Raw genomic sequence first — 10,956 nt, 5'->3', positions numbered from 1 at the left:
GATAATAAGTGACAAAGTGAGAAGCTTTCCTGTGACCTTCAGGTGAGGCCACAAGACGGCCCATGTCGGCATCTTTCCCTCACCCGCGCGCCAGCATCATCCCTGCGGCGTGTTGGGATCCCGAGAACGAAACGGGAGATCCTCTACTATGTATGACCTCCCATCACCTTGAACTCCCCCCCTTTTCAAGGCTATTTCAAGGCTTTTGGCCGATGGAAGCGAGCTACGACCCGCAAACCCGCGGAATCCCCATCGCAGGGGGGTGGAGTTTACCGGATCGTCGGCCACACTAGGCCAAGCTTTGGAGCCTTGAGTAGATTGGAGCGGGATGGGAAGCGAGGGAGGAGAGGGTGGGAACGTGGGCAGTAGAGCTTAGCATTGTTCAGGAGGAAACGTCCAAAAGTAATAAAAACGGCCTTCATCCCCGCCGGGGTTCACGACGCTTACCCGTCTGATCTCTCTTTCGTCGTCTCTTCGCCGTTTACTTTCATTCTTTTCTGTTTACCTAGACGTTAACAAGTCCACGTTCTTTTCCAACAAGTCTCTCTCTCTATCACTTTTCTCTTTCATCAGTATAACACTTCTCTCCAAAAATGCGCTTCTCCGCCCTCACCGCAGCTGGCCTGCTCGCCCTCCCCGGCGTCAGCGCCAACCTGCACGAGCTGGCCGTCGCCGCCGGCAAGAAGTACTTCGGCACCGCCACCGACAACTCGGAGCTCACCGACACCGCCTACGTCGAGATGCTCAAGGACAGCAAGATGTTTGGCCAGATCACGCCCGGCAACGGCCAGAAGTGGCAGTTCACCGAGAAGAGCCAGGGCGTCTTCTCCTACACCTCGGGCGACGAGATCGCGGCGCTCGCAAAGACCAACGGCCAGCTCCTCCGCTGCCACACCCTCGTCTGGCACTCCCAGCTCCCCAGCTGGGTCTCGTCCGGCACCTGGACCAAGGAGCAGCTGACGGCCATCATCGACACCCACGTGTCCAACGTCGCCGGCCACTACAAGGGCCAGTGCTACGCCTGGGACGTCGTCAACGAGGCCCTCAACGAGGACGGCACCTACCGCGACAGCGTCTTCTACAAGGTCCTCGGCACCGACTTCATCCCCATCTCCTTCAAGGCCGCCGCCACCGCCGACCCGGACGCCAAGCTCTACTACAACGACTACAACATCGAGCTCGCTGGCGGCAAGCAGAAGGAGGTCCTCAACATCATCAAGAGCGTCAAGGACGCCGGCGCCCGCATCGACGGCCTCGGCCTCCAGGCCCACCTCATCGTCGGCAGCGCCGGCTCCCGCTCCGCCCTCGCCGCCGTCCTCAAGTCCTACGTCGACGCCGGCGTCACCGAGGTCGCCTACACCGAGCTCGACATCCGCCACAAGGCCATCCCCGCCGACGCCGCCGCCCAGGAGCAGCAGGCCACCGACTACGTCAGCGTCGTCGGCGCCTGCCTGGACGTCCCCGAGTGCGTCGGCGTCACCATCTGGGACTTCACCGACAAGTACTCTTGGATCCCCTCCGTCTTCCCCGGCACCGGTGAGGCCCTCCCCTGGGACGAGAACCTCAAGCCCAAGCCCGCGTACACCAGCATCTCCAGCCTCCTCGCCGCCGCCGGCACCGGTGGCGCTGCCGCCCCTGCTACCTCTGCGCCCCCCGTCGCCGCCGCGCCAACCTCTGCTGCTGCCGCCGCGCCCACCAGCGAGCCTCCCGCCGCCGAGCCTACCCCCGAGAGCTCTGCCCCCGCCGCTCCCGTCACGACTCCCAAGGCCAGCGTCCCTGCTGCTTCTCCCGCCCCTGCCTCCACCCTGGTCACCAGCGTGAAGAGCAAGTGCGCCGGTGGTGCTGCAGCCGAGGCTGCTCCCACCGCCGCCGCCGCCGCAGCTGGCGGTGCCGCTCGCTGGGCTCAGTGCGGTGGCATCGGATTCACCGGCGCTACCGCCTGCCAGACGGGCCTCACCTGCGAGAAGCAAAACGACTACTACAGCCAGTGCGTTTAAGAAATGGCCGAGTCAATAGCCGGGGAGGAGATGTCGAAAGACACAACTGGACTGCTCCGGATAGCGTCCTGAAAGAGATGGAGAATTTCGTGTACATATATTTTTCAACCACCCAGAATACATATTCTCTATTTTCTTGACAAGGCACTGGACATTTCGGCGGTGAAGTACAATTTCAAAATGCGGAAGAACACCATGCTACTCTATCGTTCACTGTCTGGCGTTCCGACCCTCGGGATCAGGTCCGGACACTCGGTCCGAGTGGGGCCGAGAGTCCCCGAAGCCGTCCCGGACACGCAGCAGAGGACTCGGGCATTCCAGCTGAACGACCTCTAGTCATCGAATGACTTTAAGAAAAATACGGTATTTACCAAAGGTCACTCCTGCGATTGACTCCGCCAGTACCAAGTAAGCCTGGGCCCATGAGTCCGTGACTCTGTTGCCTAAAGTCCCAACACAACCCATTTTGTGACAATTCACGATGAGGCATCACATGTTACAAAACCGTATGAAAAGTACCTTTCGTAGTCTCGAAATCCTACCAAAAACCTTGGTAAGACTCACGCGTGCACCAATCCAACCATCGGTCCATCTCACATCGTCCTCAAGACTGCGGCAGATGCGGCGAGTGCATCGGGCTGCCATAGCTTCCAGCTCCATGTCCATTTCCGTGTCCCGGCACCGGCGAGTCTCGACCCGGCTGGTCATACGGAGACGGCGAGCCCATCTCGCTCCGTGCCACAGCCGCGGACGCGTCTAGCTCGGAGTACCTATTGAGGTTCCCGTGACGGTAATCCGAGTTGGGCGACATGGGCGGCGGTGGAGACGACGTGCCGTAATGCGACTTGTACGTCTGCTGCGGCGAGGTCCCCGCGTACGAGCTCGTGGCTCCCGTGAACTGCGGCTCCATCGGCCGGCTCAACGACTCCGTCTTCTCGGCCAGCTCCGTCTTGAGCTTCTTGTTCTGCTTCCAGAGCCATGTCGTCGAAAGGAGGCCGGCCAGGAGGGAGACGCCGGCGACGACGGCGAGGCCGATGGTGGCGCCCTTGAACGGGGACGAGGCTTCGGCCGTGGTGCCGTCGGAGCTTGTCGAGTTTGCCGTGCACACGGCCTCCTGCGTCGCGATGGAGAAGGCGGCGTCCGTACCGCAGCAGGTCGTGTTCGATCTCCCGCAGCAATACTTGGCCGTTCCGTCATTGCAAGCCGTCATGAAGCTGATGTTTCCGGGATTGCCTCCAGTCTAAACACCACTGATCAGTGCGCTGTTCACCGGTGAAGATTATCAACGCGTCGGCGGCTGTGGTGCGGAAAGAACCCCCCCGTACCTGGACATCCGTACAGACGTGGTTGCAAGCCTTGCTCTTCCAGGTCCGATCCGTGCAGTACCCCCGCTGCGGCTGGCCCTGGCGGTTGATACACAGGCCGGACGACGAGCAGGTGTCGCGCTGGTCGGGCGGGCCGTCGAGGGCGCAGCAGCTCGAAAAGACGCCCGACTGGTTGATGCCGAGCTTGTTACACGGCACGTACGTCTCGTTGTTGGCCAGGTCGCCGTTGGGCGCGTAGCACGCGGCTTCTTGCGCGAGGACGCGGGCGGCCAGGCCCAGCGCCGCCATCAGGAGCGACGCCAACATATTTCGGGCGACGACGGAGGGAGATAGCTGGCGGGTTTCGGATTTCGACTCGAGACCAGAAGTCGTTGTTCTGCATCCAGATGTGGAGGAGAAAAGGGGGGAGAACAGGAGAAGAAGAATCGGAGCCACGGTTCATGGGGGATGAAGGGGGGTCTCCCACTCTATGAAGGAACCCCAGCAAACAAGCCTTCCCCGTGTGCAACACACCGTCCTCTCCCTGCTGTGCCCACCTGTCGCCTCATTGAAAAGCCTCCCATCGTCTTACTGGCAGTTTGGTGGAGGGGGGGGGGGGCTCGGTCTTACATGCATACAAAATTGCCTGCATGGTGATGGTCAACCCTAACGTGCAGCCAACGTAACCACCACAACGTTCTGGAATAGGAAGGCCAGCCACGAGTGCCTTGTCAGCAACCGCAGCGCCCTCTCCCTGGAGCGGTCAGACGAACCTTTTGGATGATGCAGAACTGGCATCCTGGTCACGTTGGGGGCTGGCCCATACACGGATGTGCAGAATATGGTCAGAGGCCACGCCAACCAACCAACCGGCAGCGGATATGCAGGATTTCTTCCAAGCATTGAAAAGAGCGGCTGCGTCCGAGAAGGAGGGGGGGAGGGGAGAAACAGGCTTATCAAGGTGAAGGGTGGGTGGGAATTCGGATTGGCACTCTGGCTATCATTGTTGGATCGAGGCAATCTGTGTCCCAATGATGCTTCGTAACACGACCAGCATGCCTGGATCGTAGACTATTGTGCGACACGCATCCCGTCGGTCGCATAGTCGACAACATATGGGAAAGTTCCGAGAATCCGCGCACGTACTCGGCGCGTCCGGCACAGCTTGCCACCCGAGAGGATCCGGAATCACCTCCGGCCACCAACACCACAAATTGTCTAGTGCTGATCTCCCAGAGGATTGAGATCTACAAAGAGGAGCTTCGACTTGACTCAAAATGGGGCGGGGTTTTGAGACCTAAAAGCGTACGTTGTTGTGTCAGCTTACACGCCCGACGCCACAGTCATCCTCCAGGGGATTGATGGGCAGGTTCTGACACTCGTCCCCAGCAGCTGTCATTGAAGCAGGCAGTGCAAAGAAGCAATTGGAGCAGGAACTTATGCGGAGAATGCGAGATAAATTGAATCCCATGCGGCTTTATCGGCATATGTCGCCGTCACGGCTGCGAGTGCTCCATTTGTCGTTATCTTAGGGCTCTTCCGCCTGACAGCGGCAAGTTTCTTGCATGCCACAATGGGCGAACCCATACCGTTTTCGTTTACCATTAAAAGACCTACGAGTGATTCTGCTCATGCCTGTACGCCGTGTCTCCTGTGTCTCCTGTGGGGGCGCAGCGGAGGCCTCCAACCGGTGTCGCGGTGGCCGTCACCGGCGGTCAGGCTCCACAGCCGGCGCCGGCTGTCCCGGATGACCCCGGAGAGCCGCGGGACAGAAAGCACGTGTCAAGCTTATGCGAGAACCCTCTACATCACTCGGCCATGTATCCGAACGAGCTGAACATACATGCATTGATAACAGATTCAAAATCGTGGTTATTGGATGATAAACACGATGTGTTCTGCCTCGTGGTCGAGGCCGCCCAGCTGAGCGTCGCCATTTCCTGAGTTCCTCCTCCACCGCTAACGATGCGGTCGCACAGCATGTCGCCCGCATTTGGCGCCGTGACGTCGCTGCTGATGCATAACCGAAAGCCGATCGGGTATGTGAAAGCAATGCAGGCGTGAGACGTGAGGGCAATCCACTGGTGACCTCCCGAGAGCGATCTACTGAGAATCACAGTTGGTGAATTCTCCCCACCATACTCGAAATGACTTCTACTCACCGCACGGGGGTAACCAGGAGAGGCCTGGAAGGCAGTCGGTTCCAATATTTCAAGGCTAACACGACGTAGAAGTTTTGCGACCCTATTCATCCGCAACAGTATCCGAAGACGTCCGGCCCTGAGCACTCGAAAAGCTCTCTGACCTCGTCATCGCCCACATCAGGTGCCGGAGCCGGCCGTAGAGCTCATTCGGAATCAAGCGAGTACCTCATCAGGTGAATCGAGTCCTTTCACGGAGGATCGACTGGGAAGAGTGCTGTCTAGGCCCAAAGGGAAGACGTATCCGATTCCCATTGTCGCGTTGCTAGCCGGGGCGTTTGCACACATGCTCGACTTTGGCGATACCCTCACCATCGGAGTCATTCATTCTAGCATGAGCATCATCCCAGTAGTCCTGGTCCAAGGCGATGCTTCGGATGCCCCGCCCGAGAAACTCCTGACGGCCCAATCGGTTGGATGAAAAGTCGCGTGCCGTCTCGGACCTCTGCGACAGCATCGTTGTCACCGTCGACGAGACGCTACAGAGGGAGTTTGAGTTCGAATTGAAGAGGTCGTGCATCGGAGTCGAGGGCCTGGGCGACGTCGAGGATCTCATGGCGTATCCATTGCAGGAAAACGAGCAACCACTCTCCAGTGAGAGGGTCCAAGAGAAGTTCTTGGGTATGGCCACGATGGTCTATGATGAATGCCTCACGGAAATCATGCTGGACGCAGTGTGACGTTTTCCTAATGGGCCGGCCTACAAATCAAATAAGCTGCTCTTAGTAACCATATACCAGTCATGCTGTGGCCCTTTTTGCCACATGTTTGGGCGAGTACAGTACCCTGACTGAGGCCAGCGAGCATGTTTCATCAAGCCTGGACTGACTGAAGAGCGGAAAGTGTTTCCCGGGTTGCGGTCACATTGGGAGGCCGAGTCGATGGATCGATTCTAGATTCATATCAGGCCGTATTAAGCGTGGTATCCCGCTCCAACGTCCGCTTGCGGTCCCGTCAGAAACAAAATTGTGAAAGGGCAACATCATGCACAAAGAAATTCCCAATTTCGGCAGGACTGCATTCGGCTTCAGTGGGTTTATCTTGGGAGAGAGGGGTCTCAGACATGTCTTCACACACCGCTTGTGGCTCCCCAAGATGTCGAGGGCACCGGGAGGCGGTCCGGGACACCGATTATTCTGAGCCACTTCGTTAACTCACACGCGCTCCCGCGGGGCATCCAAGCGCGGAGGACGATAAACACTGAATCCAGTGATGAAACCCGCTGCCATGTGCCTCGACTCAGGGAACCTCCTGATGGCGTCTTTCTGTACCCGAAGCGGAAGCCCAGTGACCGAGTCTGATCGAATGAAACCACCATGGCCATTGCCATCCGGCGCAGTCTTTGGTACGGACCGGGGTTCGCATGGCAACCGGTCCCGATTGGGGCCGTTGGGCCGAGATCACTCCACCGGGTTGAAGTCAGCCCCAAACACGAGGGGACTGAGGAGAGGTTATTTTCCGAGCAAGGCTACGGCATTAATGCGCCGAGTTCATCGGTGGGAAGTTGGATCGTGGGTTCGTCCAGGTGTTTCTGGGGCAGAATCGAACTCGAGGGGGGAGGGGGACATAGTTGATGGGACGATATCTGGGGAATCAATGTGACCGATTTTGAGAAACAAGCCCCCCCCTGTTGTCGACAAGCTATCAGAATTCATCGTGAAGAACGCCGTCTCTGAGAAGACCCCTTCCCTTTCATACCTCCAGCCCCTCGCAACGATAGATCCACCACGCACCGCCTGTCACGCAGCGGGAGGCCCCGGTCCGTCTCCCGTTTCTCGTCTCTGCCCGCTTTGACCTCTCGGCCGGGCGGATCGCGTGGGATGACACGCTCCCAGTGCAACTTCATCTCGCTTCTCTGCTCTTGATACTCAGGGGCGTGTACGCTGTATAGCCCCCCCCCTTGCTCCTCAACCCCTGCTTTCCCAATCGCGAACCGGCGGATGAGAACACGCGAACGATGTTGTGACGCACTTCCACCCCCGGCCGGGATCGCCGCCCACAAACCATCAGAGTTCCGTCGTGACGGTGGCGTTTTGTCGACGTCTTGTCCGAACTCCTTTTCTCGAAGTGTGATGCGCGGCGATGATCAGGGGACGGGGAGGTACAACATGATGAGCGTTTGTTCATATGATGCTTCTTATAGACCAGGCATAGACCCGCGGTCTCCTTGTCCAAGGGGACCCCCCTCGACCTCTTGAACCATTGCATCTTCAATTACTATCAACTTGATCCCCCTTCCCCGTCCCCCCTCGTTCCCCCCTTGGCAGCTGGGGCGATATCGAGGCAGTTCTCCATGCCGTGTCCGCCAGCATCGACAACACCACCATGGACGGCGTGCCCTGGGAAGATCTCCCCCACGACGACTACGGCCCCGGGCTCCTCGCCACGGTATGGACGCTCGCGGCCGTCGCCGGCGCCTTCATCGGCCTGCGGGTCTACTGCAAGTTCTCGCGCGGACGAGGGCTCTGGCTGGATGACCACGTCTTGTTTGCATCATGGGTAGGTTCATCATTTCCCCCAGTCGAGCGTCCAAAAAAGAAACAGACAAGATACACAAATCTGAAACTTACGAATAGTGCGCCATGTTGGCCCTGTGCGCCTTCATCACCGTCGACGTCTCATACGACTTTGGCAAGCACAACTGGGACATCACGCCGGGCAACTGGTCTTGGCTGCTGCTGTACGCCAACCTGGCCGGGTCCCTCTCCATCATCGCGGCGGCGTGGAGCAAGACGTCGTTCGCGCTGACGCTGCTGCGCATCGCCCAGGAGTCGCCGGAGCGCTGGATGAAGCGGCTCGTCTGGTTCATCATCGTCTCCATCAACGTCGCCCTCGGGCTCAGCGTGCTCTTCACCTGGATACAGTGCTGGCCCGTCGAGAAGACGTGGCGGACGGCCTCGACGCCCGGCACGTGCTGGCCCAAGAGCGTCGTGATGGGCTACAACGTCTTCACGGCGGCGTACTCGGGCGCCATGGACATCGTCCTGGCCGTCTTGCCGTGGAGGATCATCTGGGGTCTCACGATGACCAAGAGGGAGAAGCTCGGTGTCTTGATCGCCATGAGCATGGGAGTGTTGTGAGTTCCCGCGACGAACGACGGGTATTTTTTTTTCTGTTTTCCAAAGGAACAACGTGACTGACTCTCTAATGCCGACCAGCGCCGGCGCCGTGTCGTTTATCAAGATACGGACAATCGCCGCCATCGGGGCGTTCGACATCATCGACACCGTCGAGCTGGTGATCTGGGGCGCGGCGGAGAGCGCCGTCACCATTATCGCGGCAACGATACCGATCCTGCGGGCTCTGTTCCGCGACAACCGGCCGGCGCCGGCACGCTTCGCGACGGACGAAGAGTCGATGATACGGCGGCTCGGCGCGGTGACGGTGGCGGCGCCGGTGGCGAGGGGGTCGAGATCGGACCTCGAGCTGGTGGAGTGGAAACACACGACGCCGCTGGAACACAAGGGGGAACGGAGCTTGGATTCCAGGTACAGGATATGGAGGGCGAGAGGGACCGTGAAGAAGCCGCGACGAATGGAGCCTACGACACCACCCGACGTGTTCAAAGGGAGACATGGCGACCCGGAGTACAGCGGGTCGATGGAGCTGTCTCGAAGGCTACGTTAGGACAGCTGGTACCAAAGTCAAGACGATCCCCTCTTTCGTCATCTCATTGGCGCTTGGTTTGAGTCAAGGACCCGGACGATGATGACAGCCTCTGGACAACGGAGGCAGAAGTAGACAGGGGACGCCTGTTCCGCCTCGGTATCAAGCCCGAATGGGCCTCATCACACTTCGGCGTCTGGAACTTGCCAAGGTGGGGATAGGGGTGATTAGTTAGAATACATTGGAAGCGACTGCGGCGGTGAGTGACTCGGCTCCATTCTGGGACGCTCACTATTGAGTCGTATGATGCTACCACGAACCTTGATATATTGACTACCCCAAGCAGTCGTTAAGAACAATTATGCCGAAGCAGCGTAATATCAAAAGCTCCGCTCGGCAGTTGCCCTGCTGCTGTCGCTCTCTCCAACTCTTGGCTGCCAGACTGATGTAGCACTGAGGAAGACGACATCTTACACGCGACCAAACCCTTCACGACCACTGTACAAGGTCGTAGGGGTAAGTTAAAAAACCACCGTTGTGTCTATCCCCGCAATACGACCGTGCGATTTATAGAATTTATAGCACATCTCATGAGGAGGGAAGTTGACTATTAGGCCAGCAGGCTGCCAGAAGTACGTAAAGGTTGGGGATGGGTAGAAGATACCTGGTAGGGAGGGATCTTAAACTTTCATCGTACAAAAAGAGTTCAACATTGGCTTCGTACACGGTTGTAACGGCCATAAAACCGGGTCCACATACCCCATAGATTCCTTCTGTAGGTGAACTAGTTGAGCATTTCTGCCGACGTCCGCCCTGCGGAGCTCGAGTCAGACAGGTACAGTGGTAGCTGAGAGAGAGTAGTATTGTTGTAGTTTAGACCCCGGTGCCGCACCTCCCGTGGCCGTTATTAATTATTGATTAGAAACCGGCGGCTGTAGAACAGTCGGGGACCGCGGAACTCATGAAGAACGAGTAGAGCCGGCTTTGCGGCCCGTATTAGTGACCAGAAAAGCTCGGTGCAGAGGGAACGAAGTCATTCTTATTTATATCTTTCCCACTCTCCCGTTCCCTCGGTACTCGCTCGTCTTTGCTGCAAGATAACCCTCGAACCATCGACCCCCTGGCCTTCAAACAACCATGAGATACCTTCCCGTTTGCCTGTTCCTGGTTACGGGACTCACTGCCGTCAACGGGCAGTACTTCTGCAACGGCGGAACAGACGCGGACCCTACGATCCGCTGTGCCCAGGTACGTCATCTAGCAGGATCTTTCTCAGTAGAAGTAAGCCTCTCACCTCGACAAAAGGGACAGTATGTGTATTGCGTAAGTGCCCCTTTCTCGGCGCCCATGCCGGTCAACAGTCTGGAGTGCATCGACTTGCTGACCCAGATCCAGTGCGACGGAATCGGCAACACCGCCAGCGCGCCGAATCGCAAGCAAGGTTTCCCAACGTACCGCGAGTGCGGGACAACAGGCGGACGCTGCACGGTGAAGAACAGAGCTGGCAACGACTTGTACGGGGTAAGTCTCCCATGTGCATCGCTCGGTCGATGCTATTCTCTCGGGGGAATTTGTGCTAATCACTCTGTTCTTAGTTTGCTGCATGTGTAAGTGCATGGTTGAACTCATCTCATCTTCTGCTAAGCTCCTGCTGACTCGATGCGGATAGTGTTAAACCCCGTCAGCACTTTCAGGCTTGCTTCGGTTGCAGAAACGGTGTGACGGGGATGCTCTATATCAGAAGAAAGAGTCGACTGTTGTTGCCTCAACTTGGCTCGGTTGATACTTCGTTACCTTCGTTCAACCTGACAAAACATACTGCCAAGTAGTACTTCATGTAGTGAGCAA

The 10,956-nt window shown here is 58.0% G+C and overlaps 5 protein-coding genes across 5 annotated transcripts; 3 read left to right on the top strand and 2 right to left on the bottom strand.

Annotated features, from left to right (window-relative positions):
- Nucleotides 1–593: 593 nt before the first annotated feature.
- On the top strand, nt 594–1,997 carry CH63R_01917 (Beta-xylanase; the record flags this gene model as incomplete). The annotated part of the gene is made up of 2 exons (XM_018296892.1): nt 594–1,751; nt 1,854–1,997. The coding sequence occupies 2 exons, from the start codon at nt 594–596 to the stop codon at nt 1,995–1,997; spliced, it is 1,302 nt and encodes a 433-aa protein (XP_018161708.1).
- A 604-nt stretch (nt 1,998–2,601) lies between these two features.
- On the bottom strand, nt 2,602–3,628 carry CH63R_01916 (uncharacterized protein; the record flags this gene model as incomplete). The annotated part of the gene is made up of 2 exons (XM_018296891.1): nt 2,602–3,237; nt 3,323–3,628. 2 exons carry the CDS (start codon nt 3,626–3,628, stop codon nt 2,602–2,604), a joined length of 942 nt encoding a protein of 313 aa, XP_018161707.1.
- Nucleotides 3,629–5,767: 2,139 nt separating this feature from the next.
- On the bottom strand, nt 5,768–6,058 carry CH63R_01915 (uncharacterized protein; the record flags this gene model as incomplete). The annotated part of the gene is made up of 1 exon (XM_018296890.1): nt 5,768–6,058. One exon carries the CDS (start codon nt 6,056–6,058, stop codon nt 5,768–5,770), a length of 291 nt encoding a protein of 96 aa, XP_018161706.1.
- Nucleotides 6,059–7,827: 1,769 nt separating this feature from the next.
- Nucleotides 7,828–9,129, top strand: CH63R_01914 (Integral membrane protein; the record flags this gene model as incomplete). The annotated part of the gene is made up of 3 exons (XM_018296889.1): nt 7,828–8,001; nt 8,079–8,578; nt 8,661–9,129. The coding sequence occupies 3 exons, from the start codon at nt 7,828–7,830 to the stop codon at nt 9,127–9,129; spliced, it is 1,143 nt and encodes a 380-aa protein (XP_018161705.1).
- A 1,116-nt stretch (nt 9,130–10,245) lies between these two features.
- CH63R_01913 (Norsolorinic acid reductase) lies at nt 10,246–10,783 on the top strand (the record flags this gene model as incomplete). Its single annotated transcript, XM_018296888.1, has 4 exons — nt 10,246–10,356; nt 10,504–10,629; nt 10,704–10,715; nt 10,778–10,783. 4 exons carry the CDS (start codon nt 10,246–10,248, stop codon nt 10,781–10,783), a joined length of 255 nt encoding a protein of 84 aa, XP_018161704.1.
- Nucleotides 10,784–10,956: the final 173 nt, after the last annotated feature.

This window comes from Colletotrichum higginsianum, chromosome 2 (genome assembly GCF_001672515.1).
Source record: "Colletotrichum higginsianum IMI 349063 chromosome 2, whole genome shotgun sequence".
Taxonomy (NCBI): Eukaryota; Fungi; Ascomycota; class Sordariomycetes; order Glomerellales; family Glomerellaceae; genus Colletotrichum; species Colletotrichum higginsianum.
The sequence above is the reverse complement of the archived record's forward strand: the minus strand, read 5'-3'. Positions and strand labels throughout refer to the sequence as shown.